Consider the following 14,929-nt stretch of genomic DNA (forward strand, 5'->3'; position numbering starts at 1 on the left):
AACTGTCTATCACTTGTCCAAAATAATTTAACACAGGCATTACACCGGTAGCATGGTAAACTCCGCAAGGTAAGTGTTATTAATCCTGTTTTTATAGAATGGAAAAACTAAACTGCTAAGACAGTACTGGCAGAATGTACAAAATATGGTCTTCTTTGTTGTTATTTTCAGTAAATGTTTTAAAATCTTTTTTCCCCCAGAACAACAAATGGCACAAAGTGGAGAGGGTTAACAACAGGTGAAAAGAAGGAAAAAGAAAGACCAAATAATGAAACTATTATCCTTAAACCTACGCCACACCCCCAGCCCCAATGAAGAGTATACTCAAGCCCATTAAAGGGACTGGTTTCCTGCAGATCATGAACAAAGGCGAAGAAATCAGGAAAACAACATACACTCTTTCTTAGTCTCATTCTGTCCATATCAATTCACAGTTCCACATGAAGCTCCGGTTTTTAGTAACACAGAGTTGCATTTGTCCATTTAGACAATCTTGTGGCACCTGGACATAAATTTCTTGGATTAGCAGAATAGGCTCTGAGGGCCCATCCCCATTTCAGTTCCCATAAAGAAAAACACACTGACATTCACTAACTGTGGGTATGAAGGAACAAATCTTGTCCAAACCAGTGGTATAAGTAAGTGTTCAACATGTGTTACAATACAGAACAGGCCTAAACCAGTTAAGAATTTGGGATAAATTAAGAGTTAAGTGTTTTCAACTTACTGCACAATTCCCATAACCACCACCACCATTCTAGAGGTATTCCTAGAAATAAATGTGCTCTCTTCACCCCTGCTTTAAGCAAGGACAAGGGACTATAGTAAAAGTTTTCAGAAAATAGAAAAATGCCAAGAGAAAGGAAGTACAGACAAAAGGATAGGCAAAGGCACTCTACACAGTCTTCAGGTTAATGTTTCAGATCCTTTTGCCTGCTTCAGTATCTTTGTCAGAGATAATATGGCTATCTTCTTTGGAGTAAAATATAAGTTTGTAAACAATAAAACCACCCAAAGAAAATGAAGGCCAACTAGTTATACACACAAACAAGCAAACAGCAAACTAACTGTAAAGTTCTATAGAGCTAAGACATATTTTAAAAGAAAAACTATGGAAGCATTTAAGGGAGACAGGAAATCAGAATTAGGTATCTATGACCCAATGGGAAATATTGTATTTGCTCCCTTTCAAGAAAGACAGTAGTCAATGAGATGGGTCTACCCTTTCTCTGCTACTATGTCACAAATACTCTGGCAAGAAGGGCAGAAAACTGGCTCTAGCACACAAAATGAGATCTGGCTTATGGATTTGCCTGGAAACTTAGCAGGAAATGTTTGGAATTTTGCAGAATTAAAGATTGGCAACTTTCCTCCAGTGTGTACATATACCCTCCAAGCAGCATGTGAGAGATAGAAAGGATTCATTCTTAAAAATCTAAATTTAATTGATTCTTAAAAATATACACATTCACATACATAGAGATGCAGAGTGAGATATGGTCATTGAGATTCTTAGGTTTTACAGGCCTAGCATAATCTGATGGAAATGTGTGTGGAGCCCTGGCCAGTTTGGCTCAGCAGTTGGAGCGTCAGCTCGCGGACCAGAGAGTCCTGGGTTCAGTTCCCTCTAGGGGCACGTACCAAAAAATTAATTAATTAATTAATTAAAAGTTGATGCTTTAAAAAAGAAACTGGTGTATGGAGAGGAGAAGCCTAGTACCTGACCCTTCTAAACTGACCCGAGTTCTTTTAATCTCTCATTTACACTATTTCTAAAGTTAAAACTCAGTCCTCATTACATGTTTTCAAGATGGGAGAATGTAAAGAGAACATTGTTATGATTGGGAAAATGTGGTAGCTTAATAGGTCACATACTACAAAGATTTTTCTTTATGCTGGTAAAGCAACTAACAAATATAACAGTTACTGCTCTCCAGTCCTGAAGCTGCCACTGTTGACTAACATATCCTTGAGAACACGTGGTAGCAATGAGGGCCTTATATTAAAATACAGGGGTGGGCTTTAAAAGTAAATTTACAATCGTTCATATAGAAAATAAAATAATAAATAATACTACAAGAATAAAATTGTATTCTTTCAACTGTAAACCTACTTTGCCCCACCCTCTATATCTATTTTCTTAACCTTTCTTTTTTGTTATTATTATTTTTCTTAATCTTCAGATAAGAGCGGGAGGGAGAGAGAGGGGAAGCGAAAGAGAGAAACATTGATGTGAGAGAGACACATCGACTGGTTGCCATCCACACGACCCCAACCGGGGCCAGGGACAAACTGCAACCGAGGTACATGCCCTTAGCTGGAACCGAACCTGGGACTCTCTGGTCTGCAGGCCGACACTCTAACTGCTGGGCCAAACCAACCAGGGCTATTTTCTTAACCTTTCTAAGTATATACTGGATTGAACAAAGAACCTAAAGAAATAAGTAATGAGCATAATCAATAGTTATCTGATAAGTCTTGAGCAGACAGACCCTTTGGTATGCATGTCCCAGAAAGTGGGAAACAACTTGGTAAGGACTGGGTAAGAAATCCTGGTACAAGTCAGAAAGTTTCCAATTCTTTGCTTTTGACAAAAGTGGAAATCCTAATTGAGTTACCAGCTTTCAGATAATTAAAAATGATTAACAAAATGATTTAATCAATAAACAAATGGGGGCAAATGGATCAATTTCCTGTGCAGAAGAATATGAAATAATTTATACTCATATCCCAGCCTCTAGAAGATACAATTCTCTACTCCTTCAAGTGTGGGCTGCACTTATACTTCCTTCCAAAGAGTACAGAATATAAAGAGAGGAAAGAGTAACTTTACAGTGGAGAAACCCTAAAAAAACAGAGTTTCAGACTGGTAATAAACGTTAGCATCAACAGTGACAAAACATGTTGATAGTATGTGCTCTTTTTTTTTTTTTAAATCCTCATCCGAGGACATTTTTCCATTCTTTATTCAGATAGAGTGGGAGAGAGAGAAACATCGATGTGAAAGGGACACATCGAGTGGCCGCCACCCGCACGACCCAAGGACAAACTGCAACTGAGGTACATGCCCTTAGCGGAAACCAAACCCAGGTCTCTCGGGACCGCAGACTGACGCTCTAACCGCTGAGCCAAACCAGCCAGGGCGATAGTATGTGCTCTTGAAACAACATAATGAAAATATAGGGCTGACCCTTGAAAAACGCAGGGGTTAGAGGCACGGATTTCTGTACAGTAGAAATCCATATAAAACTTTTCACTCTCCCCAAACTTAACAATATGTGACCCTCACTATCTACGAAGGATCAGTTCTAGGATTACCCCCACGGATACTCAAATATGTGGATGCTCAAGTCCCTTGTATAAAATGGTTTAGAACAATGAATGCATACAGTTGGCACTCAGAATCTGCAAACTCCCCAAAATATTGTTTTTGAGGTGTGGTTCCTTGAATCTGGAGATGCAAAACCCAGGGATATAAGAGGGCCAACTATATATTTATTGAAAAAAAAAATCCACTTCTAACTGGGCCCATGTGGTTTAAACCATGTTGTTCATGGGTTAACTGTACTTTACCTTTGTGGTTTTCCTCCCTGCTATTCATTATCCAGTCTAATAATCAGAAAAACAATCAAAAAATACCAATCAGGGGACAGTATGCAAAATACTTAATCAGTATTCCTCAAAATTGTCAAGGTCATCAAAAACAAGGGAGTCTAAGAAACTGTCACAGTTGCCTGAGGAGACATGCTTATTAAATATAATGTATCTTACATTGGATTCTGTAGCAGAAAAATGACATAAGGTAAAAACTAAGGAAATGTGAAAGAATATGGACTTTAGTTAAAATAATATATTAATATTGGTTCACTATAATAAATGGAACCACACTAATGTTAGATGTTAATAATAAAGAAAACTGGCAGGTGCAGGGTATATAGGAATTATACTTTCTTTATAATTTTTCTGAAAATGGCCCTGGCCGGTTTGACTCAGTGGTTAGAGCGTCGGCCTGTGGTCCAGAGAGACCCAGGTTTGATTCCTGCTAAGGGCACGTACCTCGGTTGCGGCTTCTCCCAGGCCCTGGTTGGGTCGTGCAGGTGGCAACCACTTGATGTGTCCCTTTCACGTCAATGTGTCTCTGTCTCTGTCTCTGTCTCTCTCTCTCATCCTGTCTCTCCCTCCCACTCTATCTGAACAAAACATCGAAAAATGTCCTCGGGTGAGGATTTAAAAAAATATTTTCTGAAACTGTAGAACTGTTCTAAAAATTTCAGTTATGTGGAGGATGGGGGAAATGTCAAAGCCACAGTGAAATGCCACATCTACACATCAGAATGGCTATAATTTTTAAAAGCAGATAATAAGTGTTAATGAAGACCTGGAGAAACCAAAATTCTCACACACTGCTTGGTGGGAATGCACTATTTAGTATAGCCACACCAGGAAACAGGTTGGCAGTTCCTCAAAAGATTAAACATTAAGCCCTGGCCGGTTTGGCTCAGTAGTTGGAGCATCGGCCCGCGGACCAATGAGTCGCAGGTTCGATTCCAGTCAAGGGCACGTACCTCGGTTGTGGTTTGTATCCGGCCTTGGTCGGGGTTGTGCAGAAGGCAGCCAGTCAACGTGTCTCTTTCATGTTGATTTTTCCTTTTCTTTCTCTTTCTCTCCCCCCCCCCCCCCGCCCCCTTCCCTCTCTCCCGCTCTATCTGAAGAGAAATAGAAAAATATCCTCAGGTGAGGATTTAAAAAAAGTTAAACATTAAAAGTTACCATATGATGCAGCAATTTCATTCCCAGGTATATATCCAAGAAAACAAAAGACATGTACATGTACAAACTTATACACAGAGTTTATAGCAACTTAATCCTAACAGCCAAAGAAATAGCCTGAATGTCCATCAACTAACGAATGGATGAACAAATTGTGATATAAGTATTCAATGGAATATTATTCAGCCATAAAAAAGGAATGAAGCCTAGGTTGGTTTGGCTCAATGTTTACAGTGTCAGTCCTGTGACAGAAGGACTGTAGGTTTGATCCCCAACCCCAGTTGGGGTTGTTCGGGAGGCAACCAATCCATGTCTCTCTCTCATAACAATGTTTCTCTCTTTCTCTCCCTTTCTCTCCCTCCCCGACCCCTTCCTCCCATGCTCTCTAAAAAAATTTAAAAAATCAATGAAGCCCTGGCTGGTTTGGCTCAGCAGTTAGAGCACTGGCCTGCGGTCCAGAGAGACCCGGGTTCGGTTTCCGCTAAGGGTGCGTACCTTGGTTGCAGTTTGTCCTGGCCCTGGTTGGTCGTGCAGGTGGCAGCCACTCGATGTGCCCCTTTCATGTCGATATTTCTCTCTCTCTCTCTCTCCCTCCCACTCTATCTGAACAAAAAATGGAAAAAAATGTCCTCGGGTGAGGATTAAAAAAAAAAAAAATCAATAAAAAAATATCCTCGGGTGAAGATTAACAAAAACTAAAGGAATGAAATATGATACATACTGCAATGAGGATGAATATTGAAAATATTAAGTTAAGGTCAAGAAGCCAGACACAAAATACTACATATTATAAGATTCCATTCATATGAAATGCCCAGAATAGGTAAATCTATAGAGACAGGAAGGAGACTGGTGGTTTCCTAAGTGGAAGGGTGAAATGAGGTTGAAGGATAATGGAGTATGAATGCTAACTGGTATAAGTTTATTTAGGGGTGATGAAAATGTTCTAAAATTAATTGCAGTAATGGTTGTACAATGCTGTGAGTATATTAAAAACCTGTGAATTGTACACTTAAAATCAGAGAATTATGGTATGGAAATTATATCTCAATAAAACTTAGTTTTTAAAAAAGACTGACAACAGATCACTATGTGATTTTTGCCAAATAATTCACAGGAGTTAAAAGAACTTGGTTTGCCAGGCCTGGGTGGCTCAGTCGGTTGAGCGGCGTCCCATGCACCACAAAGGTTGCTGGTTCGATTCCTGGTAAGGGCACATGCCCAAGTTGCAGCCTCAATTCCTAGTAGAGGGCATGCAAAAGGCAACCAATTAATGTCTCTCTCTCTCTCTCTCTCTCTCTCTAAAATCAGTACAACATATTTAAGAAAATAAAAATAAGATAAAAAATTATAAAAAAAAAACTTGGTTTGACCACTCTAGTCCATTATCATATGGAAGTAAGGTTTTTTACTCATTGCTTCTAATATACATATTAGTGTATATATATTTATATTACCCATACATATATGTATATAAAGTTGAAACTGTATTCTGCCTCATTTTAGCAATATAATAATTATTCAAGCCTTGGATGGTTTGGCTCAGCGGTGAGAGTGTTGGCCCACAGAACAAGGAGTCGCAGGTTTCGATTCCGGTCAAGGGCACGTACCTCAGTTGTGGTTCATCCCTGGCCCTGGTCGGGTCGTGCAGGAGGCAACCAATCGATGTGGCTCTATCACATCAATGTTTCTCTCTGTCTCTCTGTCTCTTTCTCTCCCTTCCTCCCACTCTATCTGATGATAAATAGAAAAGTATCCTCGGGTAAGGAATAAAAACCAAAAAACAATTATAAAAATTAATAATAATTATTATTCACAGATACATAAATGAACTGAAAATAAATGTCTTTTAATGTGATGCATTTCTAATAATTAATTGTAAAAACTTGTATTGCTTTAATCAACTATATATTAATAAAATAATTCAACATAGAAATAACTAGGCTTTACTGTCACAAGTAATCAAGGAACATCTATTACTGACTTTTGTTGTGAAAACTATTATAGGATAAGTAATATAAGGCTATCAAACAAAAAAATTTCAAAGGGGGAGGGGTGGGATGTGTGTGTGTGTGTGTGTGTGTGTGTGTTACGTGCCGTAGTGGGAACCGAACCCGGGACTCTCTGGTCCTCAGGCCGACACTCAACCGCTGAGCCAAACTGTCCAGGGCAAAAGGTATATTTTTTAAATTATTTAAATTTGTGATATAAAGAGTTCCACTTAAAAACATGCAATAGTATACATAGTTTTGAAGATTCTTTTAAGGGTTATGTGACCAACCTACACATATAAAGCACTATTAAAGAAATGGATGACTAAATATCCATCTACCTAGATAGATGAATCAATAGGTCAATCAATAAAGGAAATTACAAGAAATATACAAGCCTTCCAAATTGTAAGAAACATCCACATATATTTAAAACAAAGAAAAAACAATAGATAATGGAAGCTTTTTTAAAGTAGCATGTAGCTTGGCCTGAGCGGCTCAGTTGGTTGGGCGTCATACTGTGCACCAAAAGGTTGCTGGTACAATTCCCAGTCAGGGCACACACACGCCTGGTTGGGGGCTTGATCCCCAATAGGGACTAGGCAGGACGCAGCCCATCAATGTTTCGCTTTCACTTCCATGTTTCTCTCTCTCCCTCTCCCTTCCTCTAAAAATCAATTAAAAAAAATTTTTTTAAAGAAGCATGTAAGGTCAATTTTCAGTTTTCATATAAAGAGTAAGACTTTTTTGCAAAAAGTAATAAGAATCCTAGAATAAAGAAGCAATCACTCCAAACATGGAAGTCAAGAGATCCAAAACACAGATGGCACTTAAGATAATCTAAGAGAAAGGATCCAGACTAGAAAATTGTTTCCAAGGTGAACATAGAGAAAAATAAGTAACATATGCATTATCGCTCTATAAATATAACTCTTCAAAATGATGCATACATACTACTTAAAGCTCTAGCAGAAAAGAACCAAATATAAAAGGATTCTTTTGGACTTATTAAAAAATAATATCCAGCCCTGGCCAGTTTGGCTCAGCGGTTAGAGCGTCCGCCTGCGGTCTGGAGAGGCCCGGGTTCGGTTCCCGCTAAGGGCATGTACCTCGGTTGCAGTTTGTCCCCGGCCCTGGTTGGTCGTGCGGGTGGCAACCATTCGATGTGTCCCTTTCACATCGATGTTTCCCTCTCTCTCTCTTCCTCTCTCTCCCTCCCACTCTGTCTGTACAAAAAATGGAAAAATGTCCTCGGATGAGGATTAAAAAAACAAACAAACAAACAAAAAAAATAATATCCAATCTTAAGAACAACTTCAAAACCAGATTATTTCTTATTAACCTCTTACCTGACATTCTGAGTAGGATTCCACCTTTCGGAGGGCAATTCACCACTCTGTGGGTCATCTACAGGCGGATGAAGAATTGAAATGCATACATCTCCATTCTACAAGATACAAACCACATTCAGTACTCAAAAATATGATATAAAAAAGGGACATCAGTTCTGCTGAAATTTCTTTTATTCCTCCAACTTGATTTCTTATCATTAGAGTAATTCTGCTTTTTCTTCACATTTGGAATTAATTGTTAAAGAATTAAACATTTCATATTATAAACATTCATTTTGACCAATCTCCAAGATATATTTCTTTAGTTAAAAGAGCAAAACTGTAGCCCTGGCCAGTGGGGGTCAGTGGTTACAGAGTCAACTCAAGCACCAAAGGATCTTGGGTTTGATTCCTGGGTCAAGGGCACATGCTTGGGTTGCAGACTCAGTCCCTGGCCCTGGTCAGGGTGCATACAGGAGGCAACCAATCCATGGTTTTCTCTTTCCTTCCCTCTCCCTTCCACTCTCTAAAATCAATAGTAAAATATCCTCAGGTGAGGATTAACAACACAACAAAAAAAACCAACACCAACCAAAAACACTGTATATCAGTAACATCATACTTCCAAAAAATCATTCCAAAACAGACAAACATGATAAATCAAGATTCAAAAGTCTTGGGGAGCCCGGTCTGTGTGGCTCAGTGGTTGAAGCATCAACCCATACCCCAAGAGGTCGCTGGTTTGATTCCTGGTCAGGGCACATGCCCAGGTTGTGGGCCAAATCCCCAGTGTGGGACATGCAGGAGGCGGCCAATCGATGTTCTTTCTCACTGATATTTCTCTCTCTCCCTCTCCCTCTCCCTTCTTCTCTAAGATCAATAAAGAAAAAAAATTTTTTTTTAATCTTGGGGAGCAACTAAATAACTATTTCCAGGCACAACTGTATATAAAGTACCTATAAAGAAAATAAAATAATCTGCCCTTGCTTAAAATCTGCATAGACATGCTCTATCACCTTCAATGTCAATCGCTGGTTTTAATAAGTATGATTTATAAAAACTGAAAACATGCCTCACAACACTTTAATTGTAATTCTTTCAGTATAGGGGAGAGAAGAACTCACCACTTTTGGTTTTATTTTTATTATTATTTTTTAAATTTCTTTATTGATTTTAGAGAGAGAGGAAGTGAGAGGGAGAGAGAGATAAGAAACATCGATGAGAGAGAACATCGACTGGCCGCCTCCTGCATGCCCCCACTAGGGATCAGGCCCACAACCTGAGCATGTGTCCTGACCGGAAATTGAACTGGCGACCTCTTAGTGCATGGGTCGATGCTCAACCACTGAGCCACACTGGCCGGACACCACTATGGTTTTAATATTTTGGTTTGTAAATTTAAATTATAGGGCCTAATCCACAGATAATTTAGTTTAAGTCAAATACATGGATTGCTTACCATAGGCAAAAATATACTGCGATTCAGTAGAAAAGATTGAGTTAGATAGTCACCTATCTCTTGATCTAAAATGAAAGCTTCACGTCGGCCTGCGGTCCGGAGAGACCCGGGTTCGGTTTCCGCTAAGGGCACATACTTCGGTTGCAGTTTGTCCCCGGCCCTGATTGGTCGTGCGGGTGGCAGCCACTCGGTGTGTCCCTTCATATCGATGTTTCTCTCTCTCTCTCCCTCCCACTCTATCTGTACAAAAAATGGAAAAATATCCTCGGGTGAGGATAACAAAAAAATAAAATAAATAAAATAAAATAAAATGAAAGCTTCAAACTTTTTAAAAATTAGAGGTATAACTATATAATGTGCAAAAATTCTTACATATACAATCCATATTTATTTATTTATTTTTAAAATCCTCACCTGAGGATATTTTTCCATTTATTTTCAGAGAGAGTGGGAGGGAGGGGTAGAGAGAAAAAAACATTGATGTGAGAGACACATCAATTGGTTGCTTCCCACATGTGCCGACTGGGGTCAGGGATCAAACCTGCAACCCAGGTACTGGCCCTTGACCAGGAACTGAACCTGAAACCCTTCAGTGCCCAGGCCTGACTCTCCAACCACTGAGTCACACCAGCCAGGGCAATAACAGAACATTTTTAAAAGAAAAAAAAAAATAATAATAATATATTCCTTTTTTTTTAATTGATTTTAGAGAAAGGAAGGGAAAGAGAGAGAGATAAAAACATCGATGAGAGAGAACATCGATTGGCCACCTCCTGCATGCCACCCACTGGGGATTGGGCCTACAACCTGGGCATGTGCCCTGAACGGGAATCAAACCGGTGACCTCTTGGTGCATGAGTTGATGCTCAACCACTGACCCACACTGGCCAGGCCCAAATAATATATTCTAAAACTCTATTGTTTGATGTCATGGGACTAGTAAAAAAGCATGAAAGAGCCCAGCCGGTATAGCTCAGTAGTTGATAGTCGACCCATGTACCTGTTTGATTCCTGGTCAGGGCACATGCCCCAGTTTCAGGCTCAATCCTCAGTAGGAGGTATACAGTAGGCAGCCAATCAATGTTTTTCTCTCTCTCTAAAAAAAAATCAATAAGCCCTGACCAGTTTGGCTCAGCGGTTGGAGCATCGGCCTGCGGTGCAGAGAGACCCGGGTTCGGTTCCCGCTAAGGGCACGTACCTCGGTTGCAGTTTGTCCCTGGCCCTGGTTGGTCGTGCGGGTGGCAGCCACTCGATGTGTCCCTTCACATCGATGTTTCTCTCTCTCTCTCTTCCTCTCTCTCCCTCCCGCTCTATCTGAACAAAAAATGGATAATTGAGGATAAAAAAAAAATCAATAAGAACATAGTTTTTTTTTTTTAAAAAAAAAAGCATGACAGAAACAAGGAGAGAAAAACTAGGTATAGACAGCAGATTCCTAAAAAGTAGTGTGGACATTCAAGATTCTGAATCTGCCTTTCTTTAGTAACTTTCCCATATATATTTGCGATTGGTTTGATGGCTAAAATAAAAAGATAATTAAAAAAAAAAGTTGTGTGGAAGAATGAAAGGTTTAGTGGCCTTGAATAATGAGTACAATTTTTAACAACCCAAGAGAAATTTAGACATGAGTTTGCCTGGATAAATAAATCAACATTATAAATGATAGAATAAAAAGTGCTTGAGTAGTTGTATTTGTTTTGTAATACTACTGTAACAAATTCCACAAATTTAGTGGCTTAAAACAACACAGACTTATTATTCTATAGTTTTGTAAGTCAAAATTTTACTGTGCTTTCACAGGGCTAAAGTCAATGCATTCCTTCCTGGAGGCATTAGAATCCCTTTCCTTGTCCTTTGTAGTGTCTAAAGGCCACCACATTCCTTTGCTCTTGTCCCCCTCCCCTATCCTCTAATCCTCAAAGCAAGTATTGTTTTATTTCTATGGAACTTTCTTTCAAAGTCACATTTCCCCTCACTCTCATTTTCTGCCTACCTCTTCCACCTTAAAAGGACCCTTGTGTTTATACTGGGTCCACCTGGATAATCCAGAATAATCTCCTTATTTTTAAGGTTAGCTAATTAGCTACTTTGATTCCTCTTTAACATGTATCCTAATATATCATAAATTCTAGGAAGTAGGAGTGGACTTCTCTGAGGAACCATTCATTATTCTACCTACTAAAGTAGTGAAGAACTTAGTTTGAATAAAAGATAGAGCACAAAAATTAGGCCAAAAATTAGAACAAAATTACTTTGTTCACAGTTTAATATAAATAAAATTTCTGAGCAGTGGAATGACAAACAGATTTGTACTTAAAAACTACATATTAAAAGGACATCTACACTAATGCAGAAAAGTATCTGACAAAACCGAACACTTTTACATGATAAAAAACACTCAAAAAACTATGAATAAAAGTGAACTTTCTTAATATTAGAGGGTTTTTATGAAAAACCCACCGCTAACATCATACTCAAAGGTGAAAGCTTTTCTCCTAAGATCAGGAACAAGACAAGGATACCCCATGCTCACCACTGCTATTTAACACCTTCCTCCAGGTTCTAGTCAGAGAAATTAGACAAGAAAAAATAAAATAAAATGCATACTAATTGAAAAGGAAGAAATAAAACTATTTCCATTTGCAAATGATAAAAATAATTCCAAAGAATTCACAAGAAAGCTACTAATAAACAAGTAGAGCTAATAAAACAAATTCAGCAAAGTTGAAGGATATAAGATCAATACTCAGAAATCAGTTTTATTTCTATACACCAGTAATAAATACCCTAAAAAGGATATTAAGAAAACAATTCAATTTACAACAGCATCTAAAAGAATAAAAACTCCTGGCCAGTGTGGTTCACCAGTTGAGCATCGTCCCATGCACCAGGAGGTCGCCGGTTCGATTCCTGGTCACAGGGCACATGCCCAGGTTGTGGGCCTGGTCCCCGGTGAGGGGCGTGCAGGAGGCAGCCAATTGATGTTCTCTCTCATCGATGTTTCTCTCTCTCTCTCCCTCCCTCTCCTTTCCTCTCTAAATATCAATAAAAAAAGAAATTTTTTTTAAAGAGTAAAATATGAAGGAAAAATAAACAGAAAAACATCCTGTGTTCACGGGTAGATTTAATGTTAAGATGATAATATTCTCCAATATGATCTATACATTCAACACAATCCCAATCAAAATCCTAGCTTCCACCCTGGCCGGTTTGGCTCGGCGGTTAGAGCGTCAGCCTGCGGTCCACAGAGACCCCGGTTCGGTTCCCGCTAAGGGCATGTACCTTGGCTGCAGTTTGTCCCTGGCCCTGGTTGGGTCGTGGAGGTGGCGGCCACTCGATGTGTCCCTTTCACATCGATGTTTCTCTCTTCCTCTCTCTCCTTCCCGCTCTATCTGAGTAAAAAATGGAAAAATGTCCTCGGGTGAGGATAAAAAAAAAAAAAAAAAAATCCTAGCTTCCCTTTGTGCAGAAATTGACCAACTGAGCGTAAAATTTATATGAAAATTTAAGGAAACCACAATAGCAAAAACAATCGTGAAAAAAAATAAAGTGAGAGGATTCCCACTTTCTGGTTTCAAAACATACTATAGTTACAGTCAACATGATGGTTTAGAACTGGTGTAGTGATAGAAATCAAAGAAATATATAGACCAAAGGAATAAAACTAAAGAGTCCATAAATACACTTACACATCTATAGTCAATAGATTTTTGACAAAGATGCTAAGTCCATTCAATGGGGAAATAATAGTCTCTTGGTGTATCAAGACAACACTCTAATCAACTGAGCTACCTGGCGAGGGCGTAATTTAAACGTTTTAAAAGAAAAATATATAAGGAGAAAAGCAAAATTTAAATCGAAACAAGCACAACAGAGTTAAAACCTTCAACAATATATATTATTAAATCACCAAATCAGTCAAAATCTTCTAGCTTCTGTTGACTTTCTACCTTATTCATTTTGGTTCACATGAAACAAGATTAAATTCACACATAGATTTAGGGAGTTCTATTCAAACATTCTACAAAAACGGTTTGTCTAATGTTTTAGAAATAAAGAATATTTTACAAATCAATTAATAATGACTTTTAAAAAAATGATAAAAATAATAAAAAGTTTTTTACCAGTTACCAGAGAGAAGTTATTTATGTTAATTTATCCAAGTAGCTAAAGCAAATAAACTATATTAGGTTATACACATCTGACTAGCTGATAAGAAAACATTCATAATCATCTGAAGAACATTTAAATGAATCCCAAGAGAAATAATTTATTTAGGTCTCTTCTTAAAGACCTACTAAAATTATGTAAATTTTAAATGTTCACTGAATGCACAGTAAAAAATAACACAATATATAACAAAATCTTAATAGCAATCAGCACCTTAATGTGAATTAAGATTACAGAGTCCAAGCATGTTGTTTCAGGTTATTTAACAACATAATACAGAAATAGAGTCTGTCTCACCTAGAAGAACAAAGAGCAGCTAAGGACAAGTAATACATGTTTTAAGTTTTCCATTCCATACTCTGTTCCAAATACAGTCTGTAGTTTACTTAATAGTTTTGATAAATGTACCATGGTTGTTTAAGAAAGTAACCTTAGAGGAATCTGAGTAAAAAGTATAGAATAACTTTCTGTACTATTTTGGAAGCTCTTCACATCTAACATTATTTCAAATTTATTCTTAAATGTAGATTTAAACTTAATACCTTTAGTATGCTTTTCAAACACGGAGACATTGAAATAAAAGAATTTTAATAAAAACTATTCTAAATGTTTTAGACTTTTTAATTTTATATTTAAAATTTATGAGCCAAAAAGAGAAAAAACTCATGGACAAGGACAACAGTATGGTGACTGCCAAAGGGAAGTGGGGGAGGGTACAAGGGGATAAATGGTGATAGATGGAGACTTGACTTGGGGTGGTAAACACACAATACAGGGTACAGATGATGGTTGTAGAATTGTGCACCAGAAACCTGTATAATTTTTAAACCAATATTACCCCAATAAATTCAATTAAAAGGGAATAATAAAATAAAGCCCAGCCAGTGTGGCTCAGTGGTTGAGCGTCCACTCATGCAACAAGAGGTCACTGGTTCAATTCCCAGTCAGGACATATGCTCAGGTTATGGGCCTGATCCCCAGTGAGGGGCATGCAGGAGGCAGCCAACTGATATTCTCTCTCATTGATATTTCTACCTCTCTCTCCCTCTCCCGTCTTCTCTTAAAAATCAATAAAGAAAAAAAGTTTTTTAATAAATAAATAAAATAAAATAAAATTTACATGAAATGAATGTAAAATAATGAAGTTAAGCAGTTTGCCCTAGGCTTTAAAGATCAGAGAATGCATTATTACAACTTTGTAATCAATT

At 38.1% G+C, this 14,929-nt stretch overlaps 1 protein-coding gene across 4 annotated transcripts in view; it reads right to left on the reverse strand.

Annotated features, from left to right (window-relative positions):
- Positions 1-14,929, reverse strand: part of UBE2R2 (ubiquitin conjugating enzyme E2 R2) — a 95,384-nt gene that overhangs the window by 7,958 nt on the left and 72,497 nt on the right. For all 4 annotated transcript variants that reach the window (XM_036261419.1, XM_036261420.1, XM_036261421.1 and 1 more), the window contains one exon: positions 8,111-8,208. In XM_036261419.1, coding sequence (XP_036117312.1) covers positions 8,111-8,208 — 98 coding nt within the window. The remainder of the gene's footprint in view (positions 1-8,110; positions 8,209-14,929) is intronic.

Source organism: Molossus molossus, unplaced genomic scaffold, assembly GCF_014108415.1.
Source record: "Molossus molossus isolate mMolMol1 unplaced genomic scaffold, mMolMol1.p scaffold_m16_p_14, whole genome shotgun sequence".
Lineage (NCBI taxonomy): Eukaryota > Metazoa > Chordata > Mammalia > Chiroptera > Molossidae > Molossus > Molossus molossus.